Source organism: Sarcophilus harrisii, chromosome 1 (assembly GCF_902635505.1).
Source record: "Sarcophilus harrisii chromosome 1, mSarHar1.11, whole genome shotgun sequence".
Classification (NCBI taxonomy): Eukaryota; Metazoa; Chordata; class Mammalia; order Dasyuromorphia; family Dasyuridae; genus Sarcophilus; species Sarcophilus harrisii.
In genome coordinates this window covers 503,242,287-503,264,199 of record NC_045426.1, presented here as the reverse complement: position 1 = coordinate 503,264,199, position 21,913 = coordinate 503,242,287, and the positions used below count along the sequence as shown (strand labels likewise).

General features: G+C 33.0%; 1 protein-coding gene across 8 annotated transcripts in view; it reads right to left on the bottom strand.

Moving 5' to 3' along the window:
• The window catches only part of PTPRM (protein tyrosine phosphatase receptor type M), a 936,902-nt gene that overhangs the window by 98,159 nt on the left and 816,830 nt on the right, over nt 1-21,913 (bottom strand). For all 8 annotated transcript variants that reach the window (XM_031953603.1, XM_031953648.1, XM_031953697.1 and 5 more), the window contains 2 exons: nt 14,084-14,160; nt 3,392-3,428 (listed from right to left, as the gene is read on the bottom strand). In XM_031953603.1, the coding sequence (XP_031809463.1) occupies nt 3,392-3,428; nt 14,084-14,160 (114 nt within the window). The remainder of the gene's footprint in view (nt 1-3,391; nt 3,429-14,083; nt 14,161-21,913) is intronic.

Here is a 21,913-nt window from a genome sequence, read left to right as displayed (position 1 = left end):
GTGACTTCACATGTAAGCCTAATTATCTTTAGGAGAAGTGAATATGTTTAAACAAAATTAGATGATTTAGCTGCACCTGGGAGCTCCTTTCAACACAATGATTGTAAGGGAGGGAAATCCAAAGTCACACATCAAAAGATAAGTGAAATCATCTCTTTGTCCTTTAAAATGTTTTTAAGAATTTCATTGGAAATTAGCTAGAGCTTAGTTTTCCGAAGGCTTTTCCAGGGTTGTGGAACTGTTCAGACTAACCTCTGTTAAAGTCATTGAGTAGGGCCTTAGGGCCCTGGCTAGGAGTTTAGAAGCTAGATAACACATCCAAATTGGCAAGAAGCAGATTTGGGTGTTCAAATGCAACTAACCCTCCTCTATATCTCCAAAAAGACAGATTTCAAAACCAAAAACATATTAAACTTTTATTTTAATTTTTTTCTCTTAACTGCCTCCTTTTCCCTAGCATATATATTTAGAATTTTGAATATCTTTTAAAAACCACAATAGAAACATTTACCTTTGGAAAATGTTAAACTATGAATTTTTCTTATATGCTGTTTCTTATTCTAAATTGAAGTAAGTTTGATAAAAGAATTTAATGGGCAGACTGTCTAGACTGATTTTCCTCAATCTTCTATACTGCATTTGTTATTTATAACTGGAAGAAAAACTACCTAGGTTCTAGAAGCCAGGCCAAAAGAGTTATCCTCTTATTTTATTTTTCTCTAGAACACATACTCTTATAAATTATTTCTTATTTAATCTATGTTCTTCACATGTAGAGAAATAAAGATAGTTTTATAGTTTTAGGATTGAAGTATCCATCAAGTCACTTAATATAACAATTAACCATTGATAAGTGTAGAGGGCTGAAACTATTGAGTTGATGCATTGAGGTCAGGACTGCCGAGCGCTTGAGGCTAATTACAGATTGGACAATACTTTATGGGCATAAGCTTGGAAAATGGACCTTCCCACTATCTGTGCTGGCTCGATAATTGGTGTATACAGATGATTGTAGGAGGGATTAGGGGGTGGAGTAAGACTAGCCAGGGACACACTCTTGGCAGTAGACAAGGGAGAAAGCAGTTGTGAAGATTCTGCTTCCATCCTATTCAATCCTCCATCTAAAGACCAAGAATAAAGACTAAGGACTTTTGCTTATCCTGACTCCGGCTGATTCTGGGGTGTCCTGGATGTTAGTGCGGTCGTCACAGATAAGATATATATTGTTTTCTGCATCTGGCACTTTATCTTGATCAAAAATAAAATAAGCAATATAACGAGTGATTTGTGCTTTTGGATAGATAGTTCAGGAGAAATAAAGTGAAAAGTTTTTTGGAACTATTAAAAACTGGGGAATAGATATTGTTTTATGATGATAGAGCTATGATTTCTTCAGTGTGAATTTCCTCTGCACTGATGCTAAACTCATGTGACTATGGCTTCAGGCTTCATGTGGCTGAAAAATTCATTAACTAGTGGCCAGCTTGTTTTGAAGATGAGGTTCTCCCACCTTAGTTAAGCTGGTCTTTAGCTTATGAAATGAACACACACACACACACACACACACACACACACACACAAACACATACACACACATCCATCACCAAAGATCAAATTTGAAATCTTTCTATATTGGGAAGATATATTCCTCTCCTTTCCAAGTTGGACTCCATAACTTCTACCACATCCTAAGGCTTCATCTTGAAGTGTCTCTCAGCCCTGGATACAGATCATCTTAAAAATGGATTTGATATGGTTACTGCTATCAATAAACTGACAACTATAGAAGACTTAAGAACTTTTATGACCAACTCTGCTATACACCTTCAAGAGAAATGACTAAATCAAGATACAAAATGAGATTTACATTTTGGGACATGGACAATGTAGATATTTGTTTTTTTTGGCTACACACATTTGCTAGAAAAATTTTGTTTTTCTCTTTTTTTTAAATTGAGGGAATGAGATAGGAAAAATAAACTTTTGTTAATATAATAAAAATAAAATGAAAAAAATTTTATAGATCCAAAGGAGGGGAAAGTATATATATATATAATTATAATTTAAGGGAGCATTGAAAAGTAAAAATAAAGAAATCTAGTTAAAGTTTTGTAGGCAATTTTAGGGAGTCAGAAATGGTTTCAAGGAGAAGACAATAACTGGTTATTTCTTATAAGGAGACAGGGATGACTTCCATAGATAGGGAGGGATGTTAGCAAAAGACCAAACAAGGAGGATAGCATGAGCAAACACATGGAAGTGGGAGATGAAAATTTCAGAATTCATGATAGAAAGTAGTCTAGTTGTGTTGGAACATATTATAAAGTAATAAAAATATGAAAGATTGGGAGGGATTTGAATAACAGAATAAGTTTATATTGATTTTATCGGTAAGTTATTCAGTAAATGAGTAATGGGATCAATGGCATAAAAGGAAGATTCTATGGTTAGTGGTGAGAAAGGATAGCTTGGGGGGAGGAGTGACTAGAGTCAGAAAGAACTCTTAGGAGGAGAGGTATATTATAACCAACTCTGACTTGGCAAAGATCCATGAAATACTGAAATAGTATGAGTATTTATACTTAAGAAATCAGCAAGCCAAATCATGCTTTGATTTATTTGTTAATTGTCTAGATTTAATGAAGTGTTAATAATGCAGATTAAACTTAAAAGTATATGTGTATGTGCATATTCCCTTTCCTTCTCCTAGCTGGTTGTCAAACATTTACCAGAAAATTCAGATTTTGCTCCAAAATATTTATTTATTTATGGGGGGAGGGGGAGAAGGCAAGGCTATTATTTTAAATGACTTGCTCAGAATCACATAGCTACTGTTTGAGGCTAAATCTGAACTCAGGTCATCCTAACTCTAGGGCCAGTGCTCTTGTCATTGTTCCATCTAGCTGTCCATTAAAATAGTTTTTGAGTTCAGAAGAGTACAGTTGAAAGATCAAGGAATGAAGTCTACTAGATTAGAGGTTTGGTAGGCTAATAACAATGATAATCACAACATCTGTCATTTATATAGTTGTTTTAAGGTTTGAAAAGTATTTACACATCCATTTTCTCATTTAAGCTTCACAACACTACTAGTTAAGAGGTTATTACAATAATGGAGAATGGAAATGAATACCTTTAATAGGTTGATTGCAGTAAGAAATAGAAAGGAAAAACAGATGAAAGAAATAATGTTGAGGCTAAATTAAAGTTGGACAAAAGTCATTTGGAGTAAGCTACTTTACTAAAGAAAAAATAAATCAAATTTATTATTATAATGCAACAAATAATTTTATAATTTAAGTTTACCCACTGCCCAGAGGTAAATAAATAAGAGTTACAACAACTAGAAAAGACATCAACACTGTGATGAACAGATATGTGGGGAACTTACCTTGTGTGGCAATATAGTGATTGGGTCGGTGATAACCCTAAAAACAAAAAAAAAATTAAAAAAAGGCTTATTTAACAAACTTAAAAGTTGTGTGTGGTACCTAAGTCATTTGAATTCCCTGAAATGAATTCACATACAAATATCAGGAGCTAATACATTCAGTGTTGAAATTAAACATATCTAACCCACTGATTTATTTTAACAAAGGAAGGAACATCAAATACCATTCATGATGATTTCAAGGGAGGCATGAATAACTCAATCATAAACCAACTGTGAGGTGACAGATGAGCAATAAACCCCAACAACTTGGGGATTCTCTGAAATCTTGCAACAATGGCTCTTATTAGGGTACAAATAGTTTGGCAATGCACAATAGGAATTCATTTGGTTGAGGCTGTTATTGTCAATTTTCCCAGGCTTTAAGCCACATACTGTTCTGTCAGTGTAGATTGATAAAGTAGTCTTTAATAGTAACACCTCTCTTAAATGGTGTCAGGGTTGTGACATTAAGCAGCAAACACCAAAAATTTAAAGAGGTAGTACCTACACTTGGTACCCAAACTGTGATATCAGGTGACAACTAAGAAATCATGTGGGAAGTCACCAGAGAATTAATTGCTTAGGAGAGTAGAACTGGGAAAGAATAGGGTTCCCTCATAGAAGCTTACAGCTTGTATCTTAAACCCTAATACTTTCGGTTTTTCCCTTCCATCTTGAAACAAGGTTTTTCAAGGAAAATTGTAAGCAATGTAAAAGAGACTTTGGAGTCATTTTAATTCCATAAAGAATTGGACTTTCAGTTATGTATTATAAGGGGTACTATCATATAACATCTAATTAATTGGGTTGACTATTGAGCCAATTTGTTTTGCCCTATCTTAAGGAAGGAACAAAACAAGCATTTATTAAGCACCTGCCCAAAGTGTGCTAAGTACTTCATAAATATCAAGTCCTTTGATGCCAAGAAGAACTCTGAAAGGTAGGCTCTATTTATAATATTACATTACACTTTACAGTTGAAAAAATTGAGACCAAGAGAGGTAAAGTAATTTGGCCAGGATCACACTACTAATGAATGGATTTGAACTCAGTTCCCCCTGATTCCAGGTCCAATACTTTATGTTTGCTTTACGTAGTCCCCTTTCAATCAATTATGCTGGTGGCTACAGGAATTTTCTGAATTTTTGGACAGCTCTTATAACCACTCTGGATGAAAATTAGGAACAGTGACAAACTCTTCTCCTTTGAGCCCCAAATTCTATATCCTTAGGGAATAATGGCTTAGCTTCATTTTTCTTGTACTTGATACTTGTCTTATCCTTACCTACTCTCATGTGAATGCTTTAAATTTTACATAAGTGAATACCAATTGCTGCCTATAGTTTTTAGTTTGAGTTCTATTATTATTTAAAGTTGTTTTCATTTATGTAGTTAGAATTCTATATATATTTTTCTGTATAACTTCTACAAGTCTGCCCACATTTCTCCCTATTTGTCATTATTTATGTAAAATAATTTGAAATTATGTAAAAGAGTTAAAAATTATTTCTATCCATTGACCAGAATTAATATGCTAGGGAAGTAATTTGAGAACAAGACAAGACCTATGTGTTTAAAAATATTCATAGTTGCTCTATTTGGAATAAGTGAAACAATAGAAAGATGAAAAGTCACCAATTAGGCAGTGACTGAACTGAACAAATTATGGTATATGTATGTGAGGGAATTTAATACCATAAGGAATGAAATTTGACATAAAGATCCCTGTACCTTTTCCTTACCACCATAGACAGTTTTCCTTCTTATTCTTTCTACACTGATTTGTTGTTTGTAAAAAAAAAAAAAAGCTTTTAAAATTTTATGGAGTTAAAATTGTATATTTTCTCTTTTATGATCCCTTTTAACCAAGACATGGTTATACATAATATATATAGGAACAATTGTGAAAAGCTTCTCTTTCTATTCTGCTTTTTAAAAAAAAATTTCTGCCTTTTATAATAAAGTCACTTGCAATGTATTGTGGTTTATGATAGGAGTTATTAATCTAAATCTATTTTCTACCAAATTGCTTTCTAATTTTTCCAAAAGGAATACAATAGGAAATTCTTCAAATAGTTTGTTCTTGAATTTAGTGACCCACAGACCACTGAGTTTGATTATTTGCTTGTCTATACTTGCTTGTCTATTCTTTTCTACTGTCCAGCAATTTTTTTTTAACAAATATCAAAGTTTTGATGAGTATAGCTTTATAATAGTACTTAAGATAATTGCTATCTTTCTTCATTTCTACTCCCTTCCCATACCATTCCCTGGGGATTGTAGGCCTTTGGTTTTTCCAAATGATTCTATTATTATTTTGTCTAGTTACAGTAATTAAGCTAATGATAACTTGAATGATACAGGACTAAATCTATAAATTAACAGGTAATATATTAATTCTTATTATATTGGTGTGATTCAGCCATGAGAACTAAATGTCCCCCCAATTATTGGATTCCCTTGATTTCTACAAAAAATAATTATATGTGACTTAATTATATATGCTTAGGTTGATTCTATGCATTCTATATTTATTTTGAATGGAAACTACCTATCACTTCCTTCTATTTTTTCTTATTAATATATAGAAATTCTAATGAGTTTTACATACTTTTCTGTATATTGTTAATTTTTTGAAATTATTAATCATCTTGATTAGTTGTGATACAGATTATTTTAACATGATAAAATTATATGCCTAAAATTAAAAGCTAACATTATTTGCCAAAGAGAGATATTAGTTTTCCCAGTAAATACAAGGGTAAAGTAAGAATGCCCATTCTTGCCAATACTATTTGACAAAGTTCCAGGAATTCTAGTTATAAAAAGGGAAATTAAATGAATGAACACTGGAAACAGAAGAAAAAATATCTCTATGTTCAATTATCTCTTTTCAGTATTCTATTTGGAAATGGCTCTTAACCTTATAGCTTAATATTAGTGTTTATAGATTTAAAACATCTGACTTTAATTATCTATGCATATATTTTAATGTAAATTTTATATTAATTTCAATATTTTATATTTTTCTAGAAATCTGTCAATTTTGTTTGTTTTTAGTTGTGTTGCCTTTTTCCTCTTTCTTACTCTCTTTTCTTTTCTCTCTCTCTCTTTTTTTTTTTTTTTTTTTGCTATCTTCCTCTCACCTTCTTTCTTTTCCTCATCTTTCTTCACCCATCTGTTCTTTTTTGGAGTTTGGACCTTTGATTTGATGGATGTAGGAAGCTCCCTGATAGGCAAACAACTTTCATTATTTGATGGGTAAATCAGCTGGTTTTGGAAAGTTTCATGGGGCTTGAGAGGATAAGTGATTTATCTAAGGTTAAATAATCAATCAGCATTCATTAATCTCCTAATATATTCCAGGCACGATGATAGAATAGGGATACAAATACAATAAGTCAAATCACTTCTACACATTTTTACTTGTTCTATGCAGCTTACTGCAAAGTGTGTGTGTGTGTGTGTGTGTGTGTGTGTATGTGTGTGTATTAAGTTATGTAGTAAAAGAGAGACAACAAAGAAAGAAAGACGACACATATACATACACATGTGTATATGTGTATATCAGTACATTACACACATGTGTGTATGTGTGTGAATGTATACACACACATGTATTTTAGTCAGGGGCCAGGACATAAGTGCATATCATTAAAACCCTTGGTTGACTTATTGATTATAGTCTTTATTTCTTTTTCTAGAAGTTATGGTTTCTTTCTTGTCATTTTTGATTTTGGTAGTTTTTTCTTTTTTTAAAAAAAGTAAATTAGCTAATTTCCCAAATAATTTTATTAGCATTTTAAAAATTTTGCCTCTTTATTTAGTTGTTTTTATTTTGATTCTGTTTGTGTCCCATTTAATTTTCAGGATCACTTGTGTGCTTCTGGAGGATTATTAATTGGTTGTTTTTCTACCTTTTTAATTGCAAGCTCAAGTCATTAGTCTTATTTTTTCATAATTAATATGTGTTCAAGAAACATATATTTCTCTCTAAGGATCACTTTAGATGCATTTCATAAATTTTGGTTATCTTACGATAATAATTTTCTTTAGCATAAAGTTTAATTATTCCTATGATTTATTCTCTCACTTGAAAGGATTTTTTGTCTTAATTTATGTCTGAAACTTTTGTTCCTGTTTCCTTTATTGATTATGTTTTTATTGTCTTATGATCTGTTAAGGAAATGTGTAAGGCTTCTCCTTTTCTGCCTTTACTAGTGTTCCAGGCCATAGCATATAATCTCTTTTAAGTTCCATAGGCACCTGAGAAAATGTGCATTTTCTAAGATTCCCATTATTATTCTCCATTATTCAATTTCATTTTTCTAAAATGTTCTCCAATTCTTTAATTTCCTCCTTATTTATCTTTTTGGTAGATTTGCAATAGAAAAAAAACCAAACTTCAAAGTCACCAACAATTTTTAACTCTACCATCTTGGCCAAGGCATTTATTTGCCTTTAATAATTTAATTTATATGTCTTTTAGCAATATACTACTCATATCTTATGGCAATTTAATAATAATATGGTTTCCTTGACTGTCTTCTGGATGAATAAGTATGTTATAGTATTATGCAAAATTGTCATTGCAATTACTGTTTTGTAGGTTCTAGTTAACTTAGATTCCTAGTAGAATTTAATCATTGAATTTATATTAAGTCTAATAAGTTATGTATATTTCTTTTAGATAATAAATTGCTGAATTCAATTTTCTAATTCCTTTTGAAAGTCACATTTTATGGGTAAATTCAAGCCATTATTATTCAAGGCTATAATTTTTTATTTTATTTTTGTTTCCATTAAGTCCTGTCTAATTTTGTTTTTGCTTTAAGTAATAACACAAAGAATCTTATATTTTGTCTTGTTGAATTTTATTTCCTAGTTTCTCTAATTCCTCAGTTATCCTCACTCTGTCCCTTAAATATATGCACACAATTCCTTAGATTCTACTTTTGCTAGTATAATTTTTATGAAACCTTCTCCATCTGATCCAGCTAAGAGTATATATTTAAGGACTGCTACCTATTTATTTAATTGTCCTTTATTTGTGATGATTCATTTCAAGTAATAACTTCTTTGTTCATCATCTCCTTTACACCTCTATTTGTTCTTGTTCAGCTGTTCCTTTTCAAACAATATAGTAAATTGAAAGAGAACTTCCCTCTATTTGGATCATCTAGTTTCAAGTACTATTCTTGACTTGGAGATTGGAATTTCAAATTTCCAAAGACACTCATAACTTTCTTATAGTATGGAGTAATTTTTTAGTTGCTTTATATATGTTAGGGTCATCTTGTTAAATTTCTGATACTTAGTCAACTTGCCTGTCAAATTAATGCTATGTTTAATGCTACATTGTTTAGTATGAAGAAGAATAGTTTCTGATATCTTTTGAAAATTATCTTTTCTTATGATAGGTAATACCCTGATTTGCAGAACAGGTATTTTGGTGGCATGAGGTAATTTCCCTTGCTTTTCTATATATTATATTTTAGCTCTGTCTTTGCTAAGTAATATTATGGTATTCTACCTGATGTTTTTATATGTTTATGACACTTCAAATATTTGTTTTCTTACTTGTTTTTCTATTTTAAAATTTTTATTTGTCTGGGCCCATTCTATTCCCCAGAAAACCTACTATTTTAATTAAGGTGTTCCCCCAATCCCTCCAATGTTGTCTAAGACAGGGATTCTCATGGTTGTAGTTCTGTGTTCATTTTCAAATATTGATTCTTACAGATTCCAGTTGTTCCTTTAAATTTCTTCTTGACTTTGTAAACTAATCTAGAAGTTCCCAACAAAGGATCTCAGGAACTGTTGTAGTGCTGTTCATTCTGTTGTAACAGTAGGGATTAACCAATGAGGACTCAGTCTTTGAAGCATGCACAAAAATATTTCTTGCCCAGTTTCAGTCCTTGAAGTATTCTTCACACACAGATATTCTATACCTGCTGCCAATATAACATGTGGAATTTTAGTAGCAGTTTTGACCAAGATGACTCAAGATTAGTACTATATCATGATGAAAAAGTCTTCTAATTGGCTTTAGAGGGGCTGATGACAGAAGAAAGGCTGAGTCTGAATTGAGTGTGTGTATGAAAGGTCTGAGTAGCCAATTTCTCAGTCTTTCCCTGATGGCTCTCCAGTAGTGATTACTTAAAAAAAACATGGAGATATATATGTTCTATTATTATCCACATTTTTCAGATTAGAAAACTGAGACATGCGGAGGCTAAATGTCTTTCCCAGGGTAACACAGCTTCTAAATATCTGAGTCTGGATTTGAACTCACATCTTCTTGACTTTAGACCCAACTCTCTATCCATGGTACCACCTAGCTACTTCCTCATGCTGAGGACCCAAACCATCAGTGGCAGTGCAAGTCAGATGAATGACCTCACTGTAAGGTGCTACATTTCCCCCATTCTTTTAATCCATATCATTTATGCATGGCACAGGGATCTCCTTTTATGTTTATATATATATATATATATATATATATATATATATTTAGTTCTACTCTTAATTTTCTTTTTAGTTTTTTTCTTGTAAAGATCTCTCCTCCTTCTCCCCTTTTTGTTCTTCTTATATTTTATTTAATTCATTTGTTACTATTTGGAGTAGATAAAAAGGAGCTAGTCTTAGTCATGGACACTTGACCATCTTACCAGAAGTTTGTTTTGTGTGTTTTCTTCATACATCACACTGAGATGCTTAAATATACTGAAACATATTGGAGAATTTTTCATATAACATTAAGATTATCAAAACCACTGCATGCTTATTGGTGTATTTTTCCTGGAAAAAAAACCCCACTAAGTTTTCTTCATGCAGATAGATGATGTGCTGTGTAGACTACAAAATTGAACTGGGAAAAATTTTTAAGTAGTGCTTGCTCATAGAGATCCTACAATCTCATTTATTTGTTTAAAAAACATATTGTTTGCTAAATAAAGTTTAAATTTTTAAAAGTCAACATTGAAGGACCTCCATAAATTAGCCCCAACTAATCTTTTTTAGTTTTGTATCCCATTACTTTTCTATATGAAACCTCTTCTAGCTAATCTAGGTTTCTTCATTATAACTCGTGCTTTACTATCTTTGTGTCTTCTCTCAAATCACTCTTTCTATCCTGAATATCTTTCCTCCATTTCCTTGAAATCTTATCCTTTTTTCCTGGGTCTACTCAAATATTACTTCTCCTACAGTGGCTTCTCCTTTACCACCAGTTACAAATAATCTCAGCATCCCTCTAAAACCCAAAGCAATTAATTTGTACCACTCATGTGGCATTTATTACAATAACTCTGAATTCTAGTTAATTGCATATCTTAAGAAAAAGAAGGGCTCTTAGGCCAGGGGACCATCTTTTTAGGAGAGATGCTGATAACCTATTTATTGGAATGAATAAAATGTGCTTTAAGGTGGGGCGATCCTTGGCAAGCTTAGTAAATATTTCCTAAACTCAAAAGCCAAACTCATTTTGTCATCCGAGTTCTCAGTTATCACAGTATGTATGGGTTGGGTTTTATCTGATGTTTGGGACATGACCTGCTTTCCAAATAATCATCTTTGAAATTCCAGGAACTTGTACAAGAAACACCATTCTGTTCAAGCTTCCAAAGGAACTATTTAAAATTTCTTTGAGTCATTTACAGGTAATAATTATTTAATGATCTTGATTTACAAAGTCACAGAATTTCAGAGATAGCAGAGGTCCTTTACAGTATAAACTGTATACCTGAATAAGAATCCTCATTTTAAAATAACTGACAACGAGATAAAGGAAACAAAATCCCTTATTTGAAAGTGACAATTTAAAGGATAAAGCCTTATGAGAAAGTCTATAGGAAATTATAAGTGATGGCAGCCACACATTGCAGCAATATAATAATACCTAATATATAATGTACATAATAATAGCTCACATAGCTTTTCAGTTTACAAAAATTTTCTTTACAACTATTTTTATCCTCATTTTACTAAGAAGGAAACTAAGGCTTCCAGAACCTGTGCTGGAAAAGCAAATTACTTGCCTTAGGCAAAAAAAAGGAAAAAGTGGAAGGGCCAATATCCAGGTTCCTAACTTAAAGCCACATATTTCTGCTTATTTAGACCAAGATAGATATTGACTATTTTTCATGAATAGTGAGGATGTTAAAGTTTCTTTTCTGCAAATTCTAATCTTAAAGGTAATACTGACTGCCCCTTGATTTTCAGTCGACTTTTGATTTCATTCATTCTTTCAGCAGAAAACATATTATCTGTTAAAGAATTTATTCTAATGTAAAACATTAAGTTAACATGATGCAGAATGAACAAGGAAGCAGTCTTCAATAATTAAACAGCGTACATATTTAATGAAATGTCTTGCTTGCATTAGAAGTCCTAGTTAACAGCTGCACACTACTTTGAAGGCAACTTTAAAGTGCCACGATGACAAGAGATTGCAAATCACTGTATTAGGAATTACAGAGTTTTGTCACATTAATATGCAAACAGATTTTTTTTAAATGTGGAATTATGCCAAGTTGTTGACAGAAAATGAAAATAACATATTCTTAGTCCACATCAGGGAGGGCAACATATAGCACTACTGACAAATTCTCCAAGAAACAGACCGATTTGGAAAAAAAAAAAAGGAATGTTTATATTTTTGTTGACAAATACTCAGATTTATGTCAATTCACTTCAATTGAATTCAGCCAAAAATTATAAATGTCATGGAATCTAGTAGATGGAAATGATATGAAAGAAAATCTAGTAAAATCCAAATATGATTTCTTTTACAACATCTCCAACAAATGGTTAATTCAGTCTTTGAGGACCTCCAATGAAGAACCTAACCAACCAACTTCTGGGTGGCTCTAATGGTTAGAAAGTTTTTTTCTTTACATTGTCTTTACCTGCTGCTCACCCTTCTGCCAAACATATCATATAAAATGCCTCTTTCACATGACAACTGTTGTAGTGAGGCATTTAAATTTTTTAAACTAAGTTTCAATTCCTTCAATTGATTTTTCTATTACATATTCTTCACTCCTGTCATCATCAGGGTCATTATCTTCTGGATGTGCTCCCAAAATGTGGTACTCAGGACACCAGAATCCTTAGTAATGTTTTTAAAGTTCTTTTTGTTGATATCATTTGTCCCCACATGGAACACCTGATGGAAGTGGTGGTCATTAAGTCTGACAGTACTCAAGAGCCTTTGATGAATTCCTGAGGAAGACAGGAGAGGTTTCTGTTGTTTATGTCAGGTCAAAAATGGCTTTCTCAGCACCAATGAATAGGGAGTCACAGATTACTAATACTCTTCTTTTCTTCCTTTGATCCTGTTAGATGACCTCTTCGATGAACAGCATCCATTGGTCCATTACTCTTAGCACTAGGGGCTAGGTCTTCTAGGCATGGTGGAGCTCCTCATCCCATATATAAATGGCATCTCCCATCCAAATGTCCTGTGGTCCTCTTCTCCTTCCTAATTTTTATTACAATCTTCTACTTTCTAAACTCTGATACAGGTAGGACTTCCATTTTGCCTCTTTTGTCTCCCTTTTCTTCTTGACTTTCTCCTTGAAGTACTTTCTCCTTTCTCCCATAGAATACTATGTCATCACTGATATCCCAGAGAGTAGAAATGAACTCAAAGTGATATTCCTAAAGCACAGATCAAACTATGTCATGTTCTTTCACAGACTCTGGTATTATTATCATCCCTACTTTCCCAGATTTATTGGACAACCTCAACAAAATGGTACAATTTGAATGCCAAAGGGGCCTTCTTGCTGCTTCTTACTCACCACATTCCTACTCCCATGTCCATACTTTTGCAAGATCAAATCCCCCTCACTATAGTATATGGTCCCTCCTATTTCACCTCATACATCCCCTAATTGTTCCTTTGTACTTTGTAAGTACTTTGTAAGTGCTCTTCAAAATTTCCCTAGGCTTCTATTGCCTCCTCCACAAAATTAATTTTTATTTATTTTGTATTTTTGTTTTATATTTCTTGTTTTTATGTATAGTCTGGGTTCTTTCATTGTTATTTCTACTTTCTAAGCATCTGATGCAGTGTCTGGCACAAAACTGGTATTTAACAAATGCTTATTGGTAATTTTTATACTCTAATCACTTTCTTTGGAATGAGGACCAATTTATGCATTGGATATATTAGGTACCATAGGGAACTTGCAGAAGCACAAACTAGCAAAATTTGTGGGCCACAGTAAGATTCTCCTTATTCTCTATATTTATTGAAAGCATGTCTCTTATTCCTTTTCTTTCTTTTTGGTAGGCTTCTTGGCTAAGCCCTCTGGCTAATTACTGCATCAAACAGCTTGTTTATGAGGGAGGAGATTTGGGATGTGAAGATCTGAAAGACCCAAAATTCCAACTACACTGTTTCATTTTGCTACTTGTCACCTAAACTTTCCTTCTACTCTCCAGGGTTCACTGGGGAGGTAAGATTTAATTTATTTTGTCAAGAGATATAAATAAAACAAATACTGAAGGCATAATGCACCTTTATCCCTGACTTAAACTTTCACTAGTGTGTTTCTAGCAATTTTATACTTGCTTATACTACCTGGCCTATCAAGTATACATCAAACAGTTATCTTTGCTCATTACTTTAGTTATACATACATCAATATAATTTCCATTAATGTAGTCCGAGTTTGTATCTCCTTCTAGTGTCTGCAGTCTTACTCGAGAATGATCATCTGAAACAAGAATAGAAAAATCCTATTATGTGTGCTATTAAGAGTTACAGCATATAAACACATTATATATACATCATTTGTATCCCTGCTATTTTAAAGATAAATAGAACTTAAGAGCTATGTTCTTTCTAAACTTCTAATCTGACCACTAAAACTAGGAACTGGGATTTAAGAATGTTTATATTTATAGTAAAATTTTAATATTTAGTCTTTAATCATTTATAAACTTAAAATTTCATTTTTGGAAAAAGTTAACTAACTTTTATGACACTGTACTTTTAAGGCAAGCATGACAGGTACTTTGAATATAAAATTAAAACAAGACAATTCCTAATCTCCTGGGATTAAGATTCTGAGAAAAGTATGCGTATATGTGTGTATGTGTGGTGGGGAATATAGGTGTGGGTGTGAGTGTGTATGTGTATAAAGTACATACATGCATTAGTTTCAGATAAGTTAGACAGAAGAAAGTATTGTGCTCAAAAATAGGAGAGGTAAGGCATCAGAGGAGGAAAAAACCACCTGAGCTGATTCATGAAAGAAGGTAAGAGGAAAAGATGGAAGCATAAAGGCATTAGATTCCAGAAAAGAGAGAGATTTCTTGGGGGAAGGCACAGTGACAAGATGAATAATGATGAGTCCAAAGAATAGATAAGAGGTAGGTTTGACTTAAGATAGTGGGATGAAGAGGAAAAATCTGGCATTTAAAACTCTCTACCACCTGGAAAGATAGGCTGGGAGCATACAGCTGTGGAGGGCTTTAAATGACAGGAAGAAAAGTTTACATTCTGCTCTAGGTGCAATAATTACAAATAATTTGAGGAGATGAATCAGACCTATCTCTTAAGAATATTATTCTGATAGCTGTGTAGAGGATGAGTTGGAAAATGAGGGACTGGAGTTAACGGAGATCAATTAGGAGACTACAGAGATGGTTCCCGCAAGAAGTGATAGGGCTTGAATGAGAAAGGTGGTAGTATGGAAAAGAGTAGAAGTTAGAAAAGAGATTCTAAGGGGATGAAATTGATAGCATTTGGGAATTGGTTAATTGGTTGGGTATAATTGGGGATAGGGTAAGAAAGAAGAAAACAAAAATTAGTTTTAGGTTTGTGAAGCTAGGGGGCTGGAGGGACAATGGTACCCTCAATAAGAAACAAGAACGATTGGAGAAGAAAAATATTTAGGATGAAAAAATGACTTGCTCTTCAGCATACACTCTGTACTTCACCATATCCCCAAAGCTTCTTCATCTGAAAGCTTACTCCAGTTCTAGAATTTACATAATTCACATAAACTGGAAGTATTCTCCTCCCCTTTGGTCTCCTGAATGACTCCTCCCAGAATCTCCATTTAAGAAAGGAATCCAGGCTAGCCATGTCTCATTCCTTCATTCTAGCTTTTCTCTGCTATGTCACTTGATCCTCTTCTTCTCAAGCCTCTTACTGCTTTCTTTTATATGTCTTCTCCTTTTACAATATAAATTTTTTGAGATCAGAAACTTCTCTTTCTGCTTATATTTATATTTCCATTTCTTAACAAGGTTCAGAATATACAGTAAACACTTAAATGTTTGCTTATTTTTGGACATGTTGAGTTTGAGTTATTGATGAAATAATCAAGTAGAGGTATAATATAGACAATTAGAGACTGATGGTTTAAGAATATAGCAGGATTAAATGAAATGTGTATATGTATAGGCGCTCACATGCATGTGTGTGTGAATGTGTATTTCAAAGATAAGGGAGACAGATTTATTTCTAGAAAGTAAGGAAGGTGTCAGTAAATAAGGATTAACGATGTGAGGCAGAAAAGGGACAGAATAAGGCAATGCCTTCATTGAAAAGATGGGTACAAAAGTATAAATAGAAGGACCACCTCTTCTTCAAAGACCAGAACAAAATATGGGAGAATAGATGATGTTGAAAAAGCTTTGAAGTATGGAATAGAGGACAAAAGAAGGTTTGTAGTGGAAGGCCTTGATTTTTTTCCAGCAAAGTAAGAGGTAAGGTTCTCTGTTGGGGAACAGTATATCAGGAAAAAGTTACCATGAAGAAATGAGGGACAGTAGAGATTAGATAGCATAAATCTATAATGAACCTGTCAGTATAATTTTGTGACTTCCTGCAATGGCATTCAGCTAGAGAATGCAGAAATATGGGGTAATTCAGGTTTGGATCTTAGCAAAGTACAAATAATGATAGCACAATAGGATAAAAAATACAGAGAATATAGATTTAGTTGAACTATTTAATAGTAAGGTTAAAAAAGGGAAGAAAATGAAGAGTAAGAGTGATGGAATAGAAGAACAGGGTAGAATAGAGGGGGCTTAGGTTGTCTTGAGAATGAAGAATAAGTTAGGAAGACTAAAGCAGAAAAAGAGATGGAAAACTAAGAAGTTATGATCAAAGTGGGAGGTGTTAAGTTCAGGAACATAGAGGCAGCATGACAGTGGGTAAGACTGAGATCCAGGGCACAAGCATGCCTGCAGGTGGCTGAAGTAGATTAAAAATCTAGATCAGGGAAGCTGAAGATGTTGACAAATTTGGATACTATTTTGTTTGAGGGTCTATCAGTATATATGCTGAAGTCTTTGATAATGAGGGGAAGGAAGATAGATGACAATATTATGAACTAGGAACTGACTTCTTGGAGGAAGGAGTAGGAATAATTTGGAGGCTATTAGGTGACTGCAATTTGGATAGTGATTTTAAAAAAGCAGATGGAGTGACAGATTGAATTTTGAAGAAGTTGCTCTGTGTCAGGAAGAAAAAGGAGTTCCAGCAATAGCGATGAGAAACAAAGTGATTGTCTACTTCTCCCATCTCGGTGTGACAAGATGTACCTAGTACTGGAGATGAGTAACTGTGGACATAATGTCTTCCAGAGAGGGCCAGGTATATATGAATGTAAATAAGAAGGAAATAGTGTGAGAAGTCTGTATTGAGAAAAATTTTTATTAACAACAGAATGAAGGTTTCAGAGAGTACAATGGAAGCATAGGACAAGGTCAAAAGGGCAACAAGGTAAAGGTGGATGGGAATGAATGAAAGGGGAAGTAGAACCAAGGGAAAAAAACTCTACCTCAGCAGACATAGAACACAATGATTCACAAAAAATTGTTTATTGGATATGGAATTTTAGGAACTTCTCTCAAACATACCTCTCAAACATATGTATGCATGTATGAGTCTTTTTTCTCAATTATGTTTGATTTTTCCAATTATATGTAAAGATAGTTTTCGACACTCATTTTTGTAAGATTTTGAATTTCAATGTTTTTCTCTCTCCCTCTCTTATATCTCCTCTCTCCAAGACAACAAACTAATATAACATATACATGTACAATCATTTTAAACATGTTTCCTTATTTATCATTTTGTGAAAGAAACATCTTAACAAAAGGGGAGAAAGCCATGATAAAAAAAAAAGCTAACAAAAACAACAAAAAAGGTGAAAGTAGTATGCTTAAATCTGAATTCAATCTCCACAGTTCTCTCTCTGGATGTGGGTGTCATTTTCCATTCCAAGTCTATTGGAATTGTCTTGGATCCTTGCATTGATGAACAGAGCCAAGTCTATCATAGTTGATCATCAATCTTGCCACTGCTGTGTAAAATGTTCTCTTGGTTCTGCTTTCTTCATTCAGCATTAATTCATCTAAGTCTTTCCAGGCTTTTCTGAAATCAATCTATTAATCATTTCTTATAAAACAGTAATATTCCATTATATTTATATACCATAATTTATTCAGTCATTCCCCAATTTGTGAGCATTCAGTCAATTTCCAGTTTTGTGCCACTACAAAAAGAACTGCTACAAATATTTTTTTTGCACATGTGGGTCCTTTTACCTCTTTATGATCTCAACAGACCCAGTAGTGAGATTGCTGGATCAAAGGGTATGCACAATTTTATAGCCCTTTGGGCGCAGTTCACAGTTGTTTAGTCTTGTCTTTAAGAAACCACAGTGATTTTTGGTGGTTTTAAGTGATGCAGTAGTCTCTTAAATTCCTTCACTAATCTTATCTAAGGTACTACGTGAACTTGAAAACTATCATTGATATCTCCATTATGAATGTTTCAAAGCATCTTAATTCTATTCTTGCATATCACTTTAAAAACAAAGTATTTGTTGATTACTCATCTGGAAAGAACAACTAACATACTGAATAACAGAATCAGAATCCAAAAGATGTTTACAGATTAGAGAATTGGGCTGAATATAATAAGATGAAGTACAATTGATGTAAATATAAAAGTCCTACATGTGGATTCAAAAAATAAACCTTACAAGTACAGGATGGAAGTTTTATGGTTAGAAAGCATTATACCTTAAAGAGAGGTCTAGTAGACTATACATTCAATGAGTGAGCATTTGGCAAGGCAGAAAAAAAGGAAGAAGTAAGTAAAGAAAAATAACTAATGAGAACTAGTGCTGTGCTACAAAAGACATCGGAATAAGGTTATTGTCTTGCTTTACTGCCTTGGTCAGACCACATCTATGGTATTAATTTCGGTTCTTGGTGACATAGTTTAAGGATTTGGAAAAGATACAGAGGTGGACAAAAGCCCTTAAATTTCTGCCCCAGGAGGATCTGCTAAAGGAAATAGGAAAAATAAGAGAAGACTTATGGACAAATATTTGATGGGCTATCAAATAGGAGAAAAATTAGACTTGTTTTGTTTGGAATGGGATATTATTGTTTAGTTGTTTTCATTCATTTCCAACTCTTCATGACCCCATCTGGAGTTCCCTGGCAGAGATATTTAGAGTTATTTACCATTTTCTTCTACAGCTCTGTTTTCAAAGACAATAAGGGAAAAAGGAAAAGAATCTACATGTCCTAAAATATTTATAGCAGCCCTCTTTGTGGTGGCAAAAAACTAGAAATTGCAGGGATGCCTGTCAGTTAGGGAATGGCTGAACAAGTTGTGCTATATGATTGTAATGGAATATTACTGTGCTATAAAAGATGATGAGCACACATTGGTTGTAGAACAAAACATGGATAGACTTATATGAAATAATGAAGAGCAAAAATGAGCAGAACAAAGAGAACATTGTACATGGTAATAGCAATATTGTTTTAAGAACAACTTTGAATGAATAAATCATTTTGACGATGATAAATACCTAAATTAACTTTGAAGGAAGATGCATTCTATATCCAGAGAAAGAACTGATAAATAGATATATAGAATGATTTATGTGTATATATATATGTATGTATGTATGCATATATGAAATACACACATATTTGTATCTGATAGTAGCCATCTCTAGGCTAGGGAGAAAGAAAGGAAAAGAAAAAAGAAAGTTACATGATAACTTTATTATATATTTAAAAGGAACAAGTTCTACATAATTGCAGTTTCATATGCAATCATCTTTAAATTTTTTTACTTTGCTATGTTATAGAAATGCTTATTTCATAAATAAAAATAAAATTATTTCAAAAAATTTTAAATGGTTAAAAATTGCAAAGTAACAAATTTAAGTTTGATTTCAGGAAAAAAAAAACTTTTTGATAATTAGAGCTGTTTATGAGTGAAATGGGCTACATCAGGAGGTAGCAGGTTTTCCTCCATTAGAGATCTTCAAGCAGAAACTGGACTATGACTTTTCAGATAAGTTATAGTAAGGATTGCTTTTGATTCTGGTAAGATTATGTTTGATGAAACCTCTTCCAACTCCATGATTTTTTTTATTACTGATTCTATGGCACTGCAGAGGCAATGATGCTATTTTTCACACACAAAAATAGGCATTCTAAATAATTTAATATTCATTTTAAAAATGTACTGTCACTGTGAATTGAGCAATATTTTGGCATATGATTTGGGCAAGAGTATTATCAACCCATGTGAAATTCTAACATGGACCTTATGTTCTTGAGAGAATTTCATAGGTTTATATTTTTAAAGAGTTCATTTCTTACAACACTAAAAAAAGTGTCATTTCAGAAAAATTATCTTCATGTAGCTCTTAATTTCCTAATCTCTAAAAGGAGGGAGCTGAGTTAAATAATCTTTAAGATTCCTTCATAGACTGTGATTCTGTCTTTATTCTCTAAACTAGCAGAAGGGAAAGCACCAATAGGATAAATTGAGGTCTTTACAGGCTGAAGTCCATAGTGCACATTCATGATTTTTTTTTTTTCATTTCTGTGCCACTAGGTGAATGAGTTTAAATTTAACTTGATCACCAAAAGAAATATTTTTTTTTTTGCAAAGTCCCCTGGTTTTCAATACAAGATTTGTAAAAATCAATGAGCATTTATTAAGCACCTACTATGTGCTGGCACTGCCTTTAGTATTAGCTACATATATGTGAAAAAAAAATGAAAATTCTTAATCTCAAGGACCTTCCAATGTAAATGTAAAGAATTTCATGTATTAATCATCTTTGCTAATTTGTAATCAAAGAACAATATGTTAGAAAATCAAATAATTTGAAGAATAACCATGTGGTCAAATTACTTATTTTCTAAATGTTCTTTGCAGGTCTACAACCTTTAAATGAGAAACAAGACTACATATGTGTATGAAAGATTGCAGAGTCGCAGTTACCCAGAATGATAGGGCAAGTAATAAAATAAGAAATGTAGCAGTTCCCAATTTTCTTGATTTCCCATTATTGTTGTGTTCTTTGGATAGTACTTGGCAAAGGCCAATGGTTTTTACTTTAAAAAGATCCTATTTATTCATAGGATAAAGTCTTCAATGAAGAAAGTAACAGCACATGTAGGGACTCAGGATTTCAACAAGAAGCAATATCTTTCAATATCCACCTCTAGGATAGCATTATGCTAAAAAAAAATTCCCTATTCATCTTGTTTTATAGACCAGAAATCACACAGTGGATATTTTAACCTATTCATCACTAGAATTCTTGCTTTGTGTCTTAATTGATGATTATATCACTTGTCCACTATTTTAGGTCCCATTAATGCTTCCTTTCCTTCCCTTCTCCTTGATCATTTTCTTAACCTCAGTGAATATGTTGTGTGCTCACCATCTTGATGTTGACCAAAAATGCCCCTCATAGGACACTACTCTTATCGTGTGTGTGTGTGTGTGTGTGTATAATATAACATTATTAAGAGCAGAGATGTCTTTGCTTTTATATGCCCAGGATTTAGCACTACCCTAGGCAAACAGTGAATACTAAATAATTTTTTCATTCATTCATTTTTTTCATGCTGATTTCATAATTCTTATGGGGAAATGGAACTGGTATCTTTTTTTTTTCTTCCCAGTGGCATTGTATGTGTGTATTTAACAAAGACGATACATGTGTACACATAGACATGTACATTCCTTTCATAGTATGGAGACTGCAGCAATTCTGTTTCATTCAGGAAGTTCTTTGAGCTTACTGAATGAAAGGTGTTACAAAAAAACTGAATTGCAATGCAACTGAGTATCAGACCTTTAGAGCCAGCTTCTCAGAGAAGGAGTGAAGGTTTACCAACCTGTACTTCCTACACGTTCCCTAGGCAACTTTTTAAAAGGCAGGCACCACATTAGTGACTTTCCAATCTTTTCAAAGCAGCTGCTGTCTTAAGGATATATTGCAAAACCTTGTCAGGATCTCCACTCTTTCACATTTTATTTCTCTCAGAACCTCAGGATGAATGCCATTCATTCCTGGTGATTTACTGTACTAAAGTTTCTCAAGTTGTTCCATAACAGCCTCCTTAGAGACTTCAATCTCTGTCAAGTTTGAACTCTCATTTCCCATAAAGAGGGAC